At 36.3% G+C, this 16,099-nt stretch overlaps 1 protein-coding gene across 1 annotated transcript in view; it reads right to left on the bottom strand.

Annotated features, from left to right (window-relative positions):
• Positions 1-16,099, bottom strand: part of GABBR2 (gamma-aminobutyric acid (GABA) B receptor, 2) — a 251,377-nt gene that overhangs the window by 225,584 nt on the left and 9,694 nt on the right. Inside the window, exons 4-5 of the mRNA XM_010184999.1 lie at positions 11,802-11,993; positions 10,464-10,700 (exon numbers count right to left, since the gene is read on the bottom strand). Of these exons, the coding sequence (XP_010183301.1) occupies positions 10,464-10,700; positions 11,802-11,993 (429 nt within the window). The remainder of the gene's footprint in view (positions 1-10,463; positions 10,701-11,801; positions 11,994-16,099) is intronic.

The following is a 16,099-nucleotide window of genomic DNA, read 5'->3' as shown; positions in this document are numbered from 1 at the left end:
AGTAGATTTCCTATTGCTTAGGAAATTCCTATTCCTATTGCTTTAACCTTCATAATATTATCTGTACCCTCTCTGCGATTTCTCCTTTATCTTTTTTACATCTTACTATCTCATATTCCTAAATATCTGATATCCAGTCAAGAATTACACTGTTGTGCCAGAAGAATATATATAATATGCACAACCAATCACTGAAATATTCAGCATTTCTTTGATTTACATGATCTGCATTAGAAGTTGTAGCCTTGTAGAGGCATCAGTAGACGTTACTTTTTAAATTGCTGTACTCCACCACATTATTTCAATCGCTCACAGTTATTTGACATCAGAGTCATGTAATTCCACATAGTACACTGTCTAGAGGCATTCTCTAAATGTGCTTGAACAAGCTCTCGTGTCTAATCATTCATTACTAACTTACAGCATTACAACTAATCAGCACTCCTAAAATATATTCATTAACTCTAGAAAGCATTTCAGAAGAATTTTCTTCTAAATTTTATGTGAGCAAAAAGGATTTTGGAATATTATTATGAGTTATATCCACAAATTACTTATTAACGCACTTTGCTAGGTAAGGACTTCTCCCTGCTCATGATGAAGTTAAAAGAGATTTCCACTGATTGAAACAGGAACAGGGTCAAACCAGTAAAATCTTACTATACTTTGCATATACAGTGAAATAATAATAAAATGCAATGTCTAATAAAAGAAGTGAGAACAATAATACTAAAATTTTGCATCTTTATGGCACTTGTTGTCCCAGAAGAGTCCTGGTGTAAAGCTAGTAAATAATAAGTTCCTTACCCGTCTGAAAACTCAGTGAGAGTTTTAAGTACACAGAGTGGAATTGCCAGAGCTGGAACAATCCCAAGGCAGCAGGGATAACATCTGTTCCCGTGGAAAATAAAACAAGAACTGTAATACCCTCTAGCACTCAGGAATTCAATTTTATACCATCTCTAAAATATGTTGTCTCTAAAATGATGGTGGTTTTTAACTCTAGAGTCATGACTAAAAGGCATTCACATCTCAAACTTCAAGCTAACTCAGGTTCTTCTCCAGTGCTTCCTTCTAGGAGGGAAGGGAGATACTCAAGGGTAGGTCTGAGGAAAGAGTTTGCTGACTGGGGCTGATTCTGTGATGGAGGATAACTCGTCGTTCTACTTCGACCACTGTGCATACCAATAGAATAAGTTCCAAATGAAGGCTGTACCATGTCTGGGGTATTTTATACCCAAACCACTGGGCAGCTGAGGGCTTGGAAATATCCATGGAAGATGTCTTTTCTTGTAATTTCAAATGGAGACATAGCAGATAGAAGCAGTAGCATCCCTAAATTTGCAGTACATCTTTTTTTTTTGTCTTAGCAACACCAAATGCAGGAATAACTATACCACTGAAAAACACTGTTACCTTGGAAGGTCTATAATTCCTAGATTTTTGCCTATGTGCCATTGCTTCATCTGCAAAAACTCATCTGGAAGCATGGCTCAGCCGTGCTTGTGCCAGCCTGTACTCCTTGGATTTGCACACCATCTCTGCCAGGTGACCATAAAAGAATCTAGCTGGTTCATCGTACTCCATCTATTAAACACTTACACGGTCCATCTAGTAAGTACATGGCCCATATATATATGTCTATATCTGGACATATTTCTATGAAATTAGTATAGTCTGATAGTGATCTGCTCTTCAACAAGGAGAGTAAAACCAGTTTCAAGAGCAGCACAGTCAGGTGAGAAGATGTTCATTAAACTCTATGCACTATTAAGCAAATCAGAACAAGAACAAGAGGCACTGGAGACTGGAAACACAGAACTGCTTGGTGATGCAGGTTATATGAAAGCTTTCCAGTAAATCTTTTCCTTTCCCATTATATCCTTCTAAATACACCTTTTTCTGCAGTCTTCCTTTCCAGAGCCACTGTAGTTAAAAAAGGTGTAGCAAGTAGAGACATAACTATGAATATAATTCCTCTCTCAGGGTTTCCCTATCCAGATTCCAGACCCTGCTCACTCTTTGTCTGTCCCCTTTGCACTGAAGACATTTCTCTCGTGGGGAAGGTGCAGCCTTCCTTTGAAGGCAATAAGACTTGAAGGGGGCTTGAAACAATTTTAACCTGTGCTATGTAATCATAACACTCCAGACAGTTGTTTGCCAGGCTACTGCATTAATTAACACATTATGTGCTACCACAGTTACCAAGAATAGCAGCAGGTTGAGCAATTAAATAGAGCAACTAAAGCACCTGAGACTTTCCCTTCTCCATCACACTTTGCTTTCCTTCTGCACCTCAACAGCAATGTCCTAGTCCTTTCTTGGGAGGTTACATGGTGGCAATTTCAGTGAAAGAAGTCACTAAATTTCATTAAGAGAAAGTTAGATATTTGCAACTTTGTCAACACCACACACCTTGCACTACATTTTCCATTTTGTATTCTAGTTGCAGTGGAGACTGCTCAGTTCTTATAGCATATATTGCAAATCCTTAACTGTTTTCAACAGGTTTGTACATGGGAGAGACATGTTGTGCATATTGTCTTGCTGATACGGGATTTGCAACTTTGTCAACACCACACACCTTGCACTACATTTTCCATTTTGTATTCTAGTTGCAGTGGAGACTGCTCAGTTCTTATAGCATATATTGCAAATCCTTAACTGTTTTCAACAGGTTTGTACATGGGAAAGAGAGACATGTTGTGCATATTGTCTTGATGATACGGGATCATCACCAGATATCCATGCTGATGCGTCATCTGCCTTTGATCATAAGATACTGATGTGGTTTGAAGCCACAGTATAGGTGGACAGAGGTAATCCAGGTTTGCAGAAATATTTCAATGGTACACTTATTGCAAGAGATTCACTTCTTTGTAAGTGTTATTAAGATTTTATATTATCAACCTTTTTTCAATAGGCACATGAACAACATTTCAAAGATTATTAGGGGACTGGAGCCTCTTGTGAGGAATGGCTGAGAGACCTGGGTCTGTTTAGCCTGGAGAAGAGAAGGCTAAGAGGGGATCTTATAAATGCTTATAAATACCTAAAGGGCAGGTGTCAAGAGGCTCTGTTCAGTGGTGCCCAGTGACAGGACAGGGACAAGCTCAACATGAGGAAAACCTTTACACTAAAAGTGACAGAGCACTGGAACAGGCTGCCCAGAGAGCTTGTGGAGTCTCCTTCTCTGGAGACATTCAAAACCCGCCCGGATGTGTTCCTGTGTGACCTGCCATAGGTGAACTGCTTCAGCAAGGAGGTTGGATGGGAAGATCTCCAGAGGTCCCTTCCAACCCCTACTATTCTGTGATTCTGTGATTTCCTATCAGTTCCTAAAAAAACCTGGTGAAGCATGACACAGGGCTCTATCACAATGAAAGAAGGTGCATAACATTTTTCCTTCTTCTTCTACTACATGCTGGAGAGGTGGCAAAGGAACACCTTACCTGCCTAGTACTTCTGTCTATACAGAACATCAAAGGCCTTCTAGCCATCATGAAAAAACATTCTCCTACTTATGCAAGAGATACCAGAACCTGTAGTTTGGATGTTGCTTGCCCAGCATGTATAGACTGTCCCCTCTCTCAGTGTCTTTTTTTTTTTTCAAATGGCCCTCTATACTGACCTCAGATGAAACCAACTGGCAGAAAAAAAACCAAACAAAAAACCCGTTTTGAAAATTTCCTTTAAAACCATTGGTACCCTCTCCCAGCTTAACTGTTGATCCAGAGCAGGGCAAAGATTCCAAATTTGGTAAATGTTATTTTTTTCTCTAGTCTTTCATCATTCAACTTCAAAGACTACAGAAAAGAAAAACATGACAAGAGAAAACAAAACCAAAAAACGATAAACTAAGGTGGATTGGAAGCAGGCAGCAGCAAAACCAGAAAAAACAGGATGGTGGATCTACTGAAATGTGCTTTGTTTCCTCAGCAGCTTGAAGGAGACTTATCCTGTGAAGGACAAATCTGCACCACCAATTAGTCAATGCAGTCACCTTCAGTAAAGCCTTGTTTCTTTATTATTAGTAGGGAAATCCACTTTCTGTACCCAAAACAGCTTCTAGGCCATACTATGTATTATGTTAAAGACTGTCTAGATACAGACAAATTAAACAAATAGCAGAGGAAGCTCAGACACGTTAGCCAGATCTTCGAAAATGTTTCACTAGCTTTTCTGTAAATGTATGTTGCTCTTTTATTTTCATAAAATATCCACCTATTAGAATGACAGATGCAGTAATAAGTGTTCTACAACTTTAGACTAAAGCCTTTTTTATTTGCCACCTACTATATCTATTAAATCATCAGCTGCTGATTAGCTTGAGGGCTAATCTTGAAATGTTACAGTTAATCTCAGTTCTCACTAAAAGCTAGGATTTTTTTCTGTGTGCAGTTTTACATTGCTGGCAGATGAAAACATTTGCACTGAATTTTCCTAATGAGCAAACATTATTTATGGCCCTATGCAAACTTGATGATGGCTTACTTTAGCATCTCTCTATTTTGAGAAGTCTCCTAAATGAATTGGCCACATAGAGAGCAAATTATTTCACCAACTCATTGTACTGCTCTCAGTTGCTTGTCTGACTTGGATAATGCACTGACAGTCAGGAGGGAGTAAGGAAGTAAGAGATACACCACATTTATCTCCACTGAGGCAGGCTCAATTTTAAGGTTCAGGGAAAACATGTAGGAGGTCTTGCTTCCAGCCAGACCCCATATATTTTTCTTTCTTGTGCTACACAAAAAGCCCTGTAACAGGAAGCAAGGTCTGAAAAATCAAAAGGAAACACAGAGCACTAAGTTCAGAGTGGTTCACACTCAATCACCCACGGGGTCAGGTGTGGAAAAAACTGGGATCTGCCAATAGTCAGAGTGGGTTGTGAGCACATGCATCTCTGTGTATACATACATACATATACATAGTTTCCTGACTATGAATTTTGCTAGCTTCTTGAACTCCCTCAAATAGCCCAATTATGGATGTAAATGGAAATTTTTAAATGCTCAAAATGAAGACCAAGTAAAATTCGATGGAGTATTCAAAAGCATTTCTCAGGGAGAGCTATCTTTATAGTGCTAGGTATTCTACTGCACAGTAAACCTACACCTCAGCTCCCTTTATGAAATTAAATCTATTTTTAAAGCACTATTCTAGATTAACAAGAGGTTACTTTATTAAAATTTCTGCCCTCTCCCAGTACTTCTACTATCTGCTCTTACCTCAGCCATGCCAACAAAGAAAATTTGACTCCAGGTATAAACAGCTCTTTGAGGCTTAATTCAGAACTGTTCATGCAAAATTAGCCACACTGATCAATGCCACTACAGAAATGTTTGCTAGACCCCCTTAAAGCATAAATTCACTCTGCTGAGGTCCATACTAATTCCATCTGATTCTCTGCCAAAGACTAAAGTATTCCTTAATTTAACAGTCTTAGGGCATGCTGTTTTTCCAGGATGACATGAAATAAATACTTTCTTCCTGTTTATATTCTGATGCTAACACCTCCTATGTTTCTGAGATGCTTGTACAGCACAGCAACTGCTGAAGCCTGGAATCTGGAGGCAAGCTGCTAAAATCAATCTTCAGAAATAATCAAAATATAAAATGAACTTCATATCAATAAGCATTTTTCCTGTTATGAAACATGTCTGGGTCCATTCAAATGCAGGATGCCAGGGACAGACCTGAAAGCTATTTCATGGCTGTGGTTTCAATTCTGCAGCAGCTACTGTGATGGAATTTTATCCTACTGTGCTAGAGTCTATGGCTAACACAGAAGGAAAGACAATACAGTATTTAATTTTCTCTCTCCTCCACTGCAATTCTTTTTCTATTACACACAAATAATAGAAGGCCAGAAGGATGAGAAATAAAGCAACAAGTCTGAAGACTGATTTATAATCACAGATTATAGCAATAAACTCAAGCAGCAGAATACCCTACCGCCACATTTACAGGACTTCAGGCATAAACCAGAAAGAATGGTAATAATCATGACATGACATCAGGGATGTAGGTGAAATGATTAGAAAATTAGAAGAATAATGTCATGCTTTTTATAAAAAAATAAATTTAAAATTTATCTCCAACATGCAATGTATTTTTCCTACCACCTGAATACCCCATGGAACCAATACAAACTTTTGCTATACTGATAACAAATGTGGTCTGTCATATCTTTCCAATTATAACCAACACTTTTTTTGTTAACAAATATAAACATTTTCGTAGTTGTAAGGAACTATGTAACCATCCATAGCCTTTACAATTAAAAAAATGGAAAAAAATACTAAACCAAAATCCTACCATCTTCTAGTTGCATTTTGATTCAGCACTTAATATGACTCAGTAACCTAGGAAGACCCCCTGAAAGACAGAACTAATCCTTCACTAATTATCAAGCTTCCAATTTATACTATGGTAGCAGTATACAAAATAAAGTTAGACTTTTTCTTTTTTTAAAAAAAAATCTTTTAGGCAAACAGCCTTACTTTAGGCGTATTATTCTAACTCTGTGGAAAATCCTCTTTGGCTTTCACGCATACATGGTAGGCATGTTATAGGTAGTATGCTATAAACTGCTGTATAACTGATATGTAGATATATAGATATCCCAGATACAAATTTTGTTTCCCACTGCTTTATCACTCTGCACTGATTTAGAGTAGTAACACTTCAACAGAGACCACAATAGATTCTGCAGATCTAATTTACCTTCAATGGCTCTACCAGCTAACGAAGGAGACTCCTCAGATATCTAAATTGTGCCAAAATAAATTGTGTGAGTGCATCTTTTCTTATCTTTCATCTTCTGACACTTAGGTTATCAGAATGAATGTGTGCTATTTGAGAAGAGGGATATATTTAGCAAGGAAGCAGGCATCTGACAGTTGATAAACCATTAGGGTGGCAGGGTTGCATTCAGTTTATGAAACTGGCTTTATTTGGAATAAGAAAAGCAGAAAAAAATGTCCAATATCCTTTAAGAGAATTTTTTGTTTCAATAATTTTCCCATTAAAAAAATAAGTAAGTGTTCTGATAACCAAGTAAGTAGAAAAACATAAACCATGAAAGCCAAGCTAATCCTGAACCAAAAGGACTCCTGTCCTGAAAGCTGGTCATTGCAGATGGACCATTCTAACCACACAATGTTTCACTTGATTTGCAAATGGCCAGCATCAGGGGATCCGACTGCAGAACTGGTACATTCAGACTAACAAAACTGTAGGGACATCCCTGCAGGCCTTTCGTTTGTTCATAGGGCATTTCTCATCACAAAACTATTTTGCACTGGTAAAACAGTACCCATCTGAACTTTGAAATAGTGTAGCAGATAACTATATTACTGTTTTCTGACAAAACACCAAATATACGTCTCCTTGTTCTATATTCAAAATACACAAAGAAATTATATGGCAATCAACATGACTATAAGTCAGGTAAGTATGAAGGAAACATAACAGAAGGAATAATTTTGCTAAGAGGAAAAAAATCCAGAAAAAGTGCAGAACCTTCAGGAATGTTTAAGGAATAGTTATTATTTTCTTTCCCATAGGTTTCTGACAGTAGAATTAGAAGAAGAAGTAACATCTATGTACTGAGTTTCTGATGCACAAAAAGAGGACTAGTTCTGTCAAGTCTTTGGGCAATGGCTTAAATGGTTTTCTAAATGTCGTCTCCTAGGAATTAAAAAAAAAAAAAAGAAGATAAGAAAAAAGAAAAGAAAACTGAATGAATGACATTCTGTGTAATCAGGAACTAGCACACTTCACTCCCAGAAAGTCTATTCAAATTTGTTTAAAAAAATTCCACTAAACCCACCACTTAACAGTGACTATATTTTTGTGGTTTACTATAAATAATATCAAAGAAAATTAAAATTGGGTAATGAGATTTATTTTTTGTGACATGACAGTGTTTCTGATAACATATTCACAGAAAGCATTAAAAAGATGCCTCTTCTTAACAGATTGTGCATTTTTTAGATTCTTTTCTACCACTTCTTGTCCCTCTTACCTAATAATTAAAAACTAATTTTACTGTAACATTGGATGAGTTTTTGAAGATTGATCAGATTTAGTCCTTCCTTTTATTTTTTCTTTTTTTTTTTTCAGAAACTCATTTTATACTTGGCATAGATACTCTATAATAAATGAATGTCCTTTTCCTGTTTAGAGTAAGTTTTTAAAAGTAATTGTAAAAAATTTTATACTAAAATACTTTTTCTGGAAAAAAATATTAAAATGAGATTTGGCACTCTGAGACCTAAAACTTATGTTCCAGTGGAAGTTTTAAATTAGTTCACAAATGACAGCAATTTATTAGACTGAAGAATATAAAGTTAAAAAATATTTCTGGTAAGATTCAATCTATTCCTTCAACTTTCTGAACATTTCAATGCAAAACTTATAATAGCTGCTATAAAATTATTCTTCTTCACACTGCCTGGAAAAACTTAATTATATCCTAAGAAAATATAGCTGTTATTTATTTAAAAAGTTAATTTCTTTAAATACCATTATACCTGAGGGAATAGAGTAAGTAAACATGGCTGAATATAGCTGGGGAAAATTTGATTCAATCCCTCCCTAAAGGGGCGCAGTTCATATGTGAGGTTTTGTTGGTGTCTCTGCAACTAAAAAGACTCTTCTTCTTAGGTTTGGGGGGTTTTTGGGCGGAGGGAGCAGTGAAGGGCAGTGTGAAGTGCTAATGAAATCTATCATTTTTACCATAATTGGCTGTCAAGACAAAACAGCAGGCAAAAAGGCTAAGACATAAAAAGAAAAACAAAGGAGCTGTATAACAATATACAATCTCATCCACATTGAGAGATACTGTACTTGGAATAACTGGGAACAGAGATGTCTGAGTCCCTGCAGGGTCTGGTTTATAGCTGCTGCTGACTGAAAGTTTTACCAAAGATCCAGTCATGCTATGAATGCAATGGGATAACCCGTAATTGCACATTATCTTACTGAAACCTTCAGTCAAATTAACTGTAAAAAGAAAGCACAGTTCATATTGTACAGGCAACTAGATTCTAGTATAGTCTTGCCATATGATTGGTTTTATACTTACAGATCCTAATTTAGCTTCAATTGCACTGTGATACAAAACACAGGCTTCTTCAACAATTAACAAGGACACCAAAATTTGAGCCTGCACTCAATGTCTATACATAGATATTTCCACCTTGATCCAATTTGTGACATGTATGACAACCTTAGTTTTGATACTTCAACATGTTTTGAGGTTAACTGGTATCTAAGACAACTTAAATTAACATGGGGACAGACTCTGACAAGCTACTGCACAGTGGCACAAATAATGTCAACTTTCTGCATGCTCTGGCTGCAAGGAGGTACCTAAAAGCACTCCCTCCACTCAGCGCTGAAATACACATTTCTTTAAAACTCTGATTTCCTTATCTAGCCACGTTGCAGCACCAGTACACTACTTAAGAAAGCATATTCCAGTAGGTTCCTTGCTTGCTGCATATATATATATATATGTATATGTTTGTTGAAGACCATTCTCTGTGAAATGGGGTCTGCTCATCTCTCTTGGTGAAGGAGTATGGTTCTGCAACACTCCTGAACAATGATGTGCCATTAACTTCTGACTGACGTGTCAAATATAATTAAGTAATGAAGAAGTTTTAGGGCCATGCTCCTATTGCCCATTTTACTCTTCTAAAAACTAGAAGCAATGTCAATTAAAAAAAATTACTATGAGTTTGCGCTGGTGTGATTGAAACACTGGTTTTAATGTGTTGAATGTGTAGAATGAGGTTATTACTATATGTAACCAGTTCTTAAGCCATAGTCAACATGTTTTGTACTTGACTGTGAAATAATACAAATTATAAATAAACTGAAATGGTAACTGACATATGTAGTAAGAATATCTAAGATGTACAGCACTGGAGCTGGAGACATTAGTGTACCTATTAGTTATAAACTATAGTTATAACTAATATATATATACACCTATATCTATACACACATATATATACACATATACCTAGCTATATACCCATTAGTTATAACTTATCACCAAAAATAAATGATGAAGGGAAATAGGAGGTATTTTCAGATCACATTCCAGCTACTCCTCAACTGCTAAAACAGCCACTTAAAAGGTCACTGCAATTTGCAACACTGGCGGTTCCCTTAAGACCACTCTGAGTTGCTAATTCAAAAGACATCCATGCTTACAAATCTGGTAACTGAGGAACTGTACAGTGTCATCACTTGGCAACAGAAAACAGGTAATGAGCAAGGCAACAATATTAATTTTTAAGATAAAATAAAACTGGAAGCTCTGAAGGTATAAGAAATACATGACTGTGTTTCTTTTTCAAGTCTTTAAAATTTAATGCTTTTTTCAGCTACTGACATAAAATCACAAGCCTCCCTCACCTCACAGGTATTTGTTTAGGACTTACCGTCACTCCAAAGAAGTTGGTTTCATTCATAGCATCTAGAAAAATTTTGCCAAGTTTGTGATTTGTATAGTTAAAATCTTCAATTTTTTGGTGCTTGTTGGTGGCATTCAGATACTTCATTGCTCGCTGCAGAGTCTTGGCAATCACCCATATTCCGTCATAGGCATAACCATGAAATTTGCTGGATTGCCCATCACCACGCTTAGCATTATATTCCTTTTCATATTGCTGTGGAGTCTGCAGAGGAGAAAAACCACAGTTTTACTTCAATACTTAACTTTTTATAGATTTGTGTCCAAGCATAAAATTCAAATTGCACCCTCCAATTTAGAGACATGCATGATTAATACAGAAAAGGCCGCCAAAACAAAAATTAAGAAAGAAAGTAAAATTCAAAAAATATGTGCTGTCTGACCTACAAGACTGATGGTGAGACCTAGGAGATAGAGACTGAAAAGCAGTTGTCTGCTTCTCTGTATGAAAGACAACTTGCTTTATTTTCCCTTTGTGCAAAAGGCTTCAGTTCAATCAAAGCTACCAGCATACTGGTGAGCCATAATACTAGAAAAGAGAATAAATCTGTACCCCAGCAAATCAGTGGTCTGGTTACACTTTATAGGATAATGCAAATCAAATAGTCTTGACTTGAACAACTATTTGCTTACTGTGAAGTTTTCTGAGTGGCAGTTTATCTATGTTTTACAAGTTTACTATGCTTTTTATGGTGTGCTATCTTATGATGAGTTGCCTTTTTATAAAGTTGTCTTCTGTGCTCACTCAGCAAGGCATAAAAGACAGATGAAAAAAGATGAAAAGCAGCAAGATCAGGGATGTTTATTCATTGGCCAGAGTGTGTATGAACTTGTTCTGTGATTAAATGTTGTGTACTTTATGGAAATAACACAATATTTACATATTTAAAACAAGCCCTACCCCCTACCTCTGAGAGTCAAATTTCACCAATGAAATTAGTCATTTGCAGGATTAGGTTTAAACATAAAAGTTTTCTGGTTTTCTGCTCAACAATTTAACTTGATGTGATGCAGCACATGATTCTGCAGACTATAATTCAAGCTTTACTGTATATTTAACTGTGATGTTCAGACAGGCAGAAAAGAAGAGATTTAAGGCAAGGAACTTCACAGCTTCCTTACTCTGTAGAGAACTGGAGTTGATTTCCAAATATTGGACAATTGCAAACCGGTGGAAAGATGATGATTGCCAGCCCTCATTATAGAAGAACCCTTTAGGTTCACCTCCCTCCTTGGTGCTTTGCTGTGTCAAGACACAAGTAAAACAACTGATGATATATTAAATGGTTGGAGGAAAAATACTAACCCTTCCTGATATGGTTTTTAACCTTTTTGAGCTGAGAGGCTCAAAATCCACTCCAATATAACCTTCCATGGCTGTGAGAAGATTTTTGCTGAGACATTGTGTGGAATTAATCCAGGATTCCCACCAAAGGTTTTCATACCACCCTGGAATAATCCACTGGTATTTGCTGCCATACATTTCTTCATCATAAGCCTACAAAGAAAGAAAAATAGAAAAGCTAATAGACATTGCAATATACATATTGAACATAAAAGCAACAGTTTTCTGTTCATGTTTTTTCCATTATTAATGAAATTATAGTGTAACTGAAGAATACACAAGTATTTTGAGCGGTTTGGAACAATTACTTGATAATAATGATGACTCCTTTCTTGAAGATTTCTGTCTTTGAAATTCATGTCAATAAAACCTATTTTGCTTTCAACAGACCATTTATTCAAAAATAGAAAAATAAAATACTGGATTCTAAAACCAGGGGAGATAAAGAGGAACACTGACAGAAGACACAGTGCTTGCATAGAAAACTCTCCATAACACAACTATTATATGACTGGTAGGACTACCATTCTACCCATTGAAACTAAATTATTATCATCCTAATATCATCCTAAAGACCAGATAAAATGAGATAAGTTTAAAAAAGAAAAACTGGGCCCTAGGCACCATCAAATCACAATGTTGCAAATATGAATGGTGTGACTGTGCTGAAACAGAGACCACAGGGACTTAAAGTAAGCAGTTTCTTCTGAGGAGCATGAATCAACAGTAAATAGCAAGCAAGCTTCAGTGATTTCTAGTCTTTTTTCTTTCTTTTTTTGGTTTGTTTGTTTTTTGTTTGTTTGCTTGTTTTTGTTTTTGTCTTCTTTTTCTTCAGCAAGAAATTTCTCCAGGTCAAATTCTATATTGTCTGAATACTGAATACTGCCCATTATAGTCCAAAATACCGAGATAGTGGTTTTCTTCTTTCAAGACATAGCAGATATATATAACAGGAAACAGAAATACTTTATTAGTCAGGCACATATGCTGTTGTGCCTAAAAGATGATCTATTCAAAATAGATATTCTATTCCATTGTGAAGAGTGTTCCAGGATAAAATTAGCAAATTTTATTTCAGATGTTTCCCTCACTGTCTTGTAACTACATATTTTTCTTTTGACATTTCAGTCAGACTCCATTTCAAAACAGCAGGTTTCATGCTTCTTTGGTTTCTAATATAAGCAATACTGGGGATGCAAGACATACTTATAAGATAAAAATTCCAACTTTTAGAAATACATGGTGCAACCTTAGAGCTCTTAACTGGAAAACTGCTACATCTTCATAGAAAATGTTACAGAAGGAGGAAATTTTGAGAATGCAAACAGAACATATTAGTCATTCAGAACCATTTTGAAAATTATCCCAAGGTTCATACCAAAAGCCTATCAGATAAATAAAATAAATAGCAAAAAATAGGACATGGGACAGCCTCTTAAATATGTTAATACTCAAATTAAAATTGAGCTTTATGAGCTTTAATATGTGAAGGCTATTATAATGGTGCCAACTCAGTTCATAAATGTATTGTGCACAAAGGAGATTTGTTTGGCCCCTGGTGGCAGGAGCTTTTGTTCAGCCAAAATCAAATTTCATATACAATGCTGCTTGAAACTATTCCTGTCTGAAACCCAGTGTCTTTTATCTCATACCTTACTTATTTCACAATTAACATAAATTGTTTGTCTTTCTCTTGCTCATTAATTCTGTTCCAGAAACACATCTGCTTTTGCCCTCCTGCACATCTCTACTGCCACAGATATGGCAACAATGCATCCCAGGTCCATCTGTGAGGAAAACAGCAATCCTATCCTGCAATACTTCCTGATGTCTAAAAGACTTTCCATTACACAATTAGGTCATTCAAGATCTGTCAGTGATAGAGTGTCTTTTATTTGACAGTTTCCAAATCACTGAGGGCACAAATTGACACAGACAGTGCTTTTAGAGAAGGCCAATCTTCTGTAGCTTCCCTTGGTCAAATTGTGGGTTGCAAGAAAGTATTGGATGTGAACTATTCAGAAACTGGAGCTGTTTTAAATTTACTTGATCTTGTTTCCTGTAAAACCTGTAAATGTCCTCAGATATTGGCTGAAAATGGAAAGTTTCAAAGTAGAAGAAATTTCATCCTGGTAACACAGGATTATTCCCAGCAAGGTTGCACTGAAACTTCCACATTCCTGCAAGGATTTTATTTAAAAAAAACAAAACAAAACAAAACAAAGAACCCAACAAATACTTTAAGAGCTGGCAGTTCTTCATTTAAGGTCTGGTGGAATGATAGGGCTTGAAGGGTAGTCTAGAGAAAGGCAAAAGAAAGCACGAAACCAGCTCCTTCAAAGCTGAGCACCATGACTGACCATGCAATCATTTTTCTAGTGACAGCACGGTTGTTAGTGTTCAGGAATTTTAGTGTTTGAGTTCTAGAAGATTTATTTCAAAATAATGCCTTTTGTCACAATTCCCTCCCTGTTGATTCTGCTAAATGGAGATGATTTTGATGCTTAAAAGATACATTTCCTTAAAACACATGGATCTTTCTTGAACTGTCTGGTTGCATATAGGCCACTTCTTACAGGTTTTAGTTTCCAAGGGGAAGATTTGTTGGCACACAAGAGCAGGGCAAAGAAGGTTTACAAGTGCTTTGTACCACCAGAACAATATAAAGTAGTCATATGTACTCCCTAATCTTTCCCACATGCCCTGTCTAGGCTGCAAAGCCCGGAGTTGCTGTCAAGCAGCCAAGAAACTGTCCTGGACATTTTATGCCCTTGTGAGACTGATTTTCTTTTACTTTTTTTTAAACTTTTCGTTCTTGTTTGAATCCATAAAGAGACGCTTGTTTACAACAAAGAAATTTCTGTAAGAGATCTTTCTATGTGTAGTAAACAGTTACTGGCAATTTGTGTAAATGCACCTGCAAAGCTTTACCTCATTGAACTTCCATCATCTTTCTATCATGTCAACATGGAGGTAGCCTATATCCCAACACCATAAGAATGCTTGTAGACTTCTAAATTGCAATGAACCTCCAGCTTTTTCTCATTAAAAATCAATACTGCCTTTGATTCCAAACCAGAGACTCAGCAGTAAAACTCTTATCAGTTCAAGGAGAACCAAGAACAGTCCTTTTGTATCAACCGTGCTTATTAAGCCTGGCTTTAGTTATTATTAAATGTTTACTAAAAGAGCCACCTAAAGCTCATGCAATGACTTATACATAATATTAATCTTCTTTGTCTTCAGACGGATAATTGTATCACCTAGGCATTAGTCTTCATGTGTGCATGGCTATACTTCATTATCGTTATGGCTTAAAGATAATACGTTGGAAAAATTCCCACTAATAAATTTTTTAAAATAAAATTTTCTGCAGAACTGAAGTTTTCATTAGTAAGATGCAATTTCATGTCAAACCAATTAAAATTGAAAAAAAAAGTCTATCCCACACAGCTGACCATTCTGATTGTTGAAGTGTTAAGTTTTGAGCAAAATACCCTAATTCCTATTCCATGAAAAATATCAGATTCACCCCACTGAGGTGAAAACAGCATTAGAAAGATAAGATTTCCCATAGAATTAAAATTGCTAACCGCTTTTGACACTAGTGGTAAATTAATAGCTAAGCTTATTTACATCATCATAGGAAACACCTGCTAACATTCACTTTGGCTTGAAATAGTTCTGTCATATTTTTAAAGTTTGCCACTGAATTAGACTACTGTAGTCCATTTGCCTTTGTGTTTTCTGCACCTTGTGCGTGTGTATTTGCGTGTGATCACAGGGGAAGGGGAGGAAATAGCCACGAAAAACGAAAATGAGTGTATAAACTCCAATGGATGTTCTGAGGAAACCTCATTGAATCCAGACAGAAAATGGAGGCAGGCTTTAAGAACTTTCCCATGTACATAAATGATTAGCAAATAATATTCAGGATATAGTGACAATCATAAAAAAATGCCAAACATCTTGCACTAACACAGTAACACCTTCCTTTAACAAACCCAAAGCCTTTCTCTGGCTGACATCAGCCACCTTTCAAAATATAACAGGGAATCATAAGTGAAACCTGTCTGAAGATACACCTGGGCAAGAAGGTTTAAAAAGTTGACATATCCAAATTATTGTGCTCTTAGACACATATCTGTAGGAGTGCATGAACCACCAATATATATTATGACTAATAACAAGCTTACTGACATATTGAAGGGCATTAATATATAAATGACCTACTTTGAACTGCCCTCTCTTGCATTCAG

This window comes from Mesitornis unicolor, unplaced genomic scaffold (genome assembly GCF_000695765.1).
Source record: "Mesitornis unicolor isolate BGI_N332 unplaced genomic scaffold, ASM69576v1 scaffold185, whole genome shotgun sequence".
Classification (NCBI taxonomy): domain Eukaryota; kingdom Metazoa; phylum Chordata; class Aves; order Mesitornithiformes; family Mesitornithidae; genus Mesitornis; species Mesitornis unicolor.
Note: the sequence above shows the minus strand (reverse complement) of the source record. Positions and strands in the feature narration are given on the sequence as shown.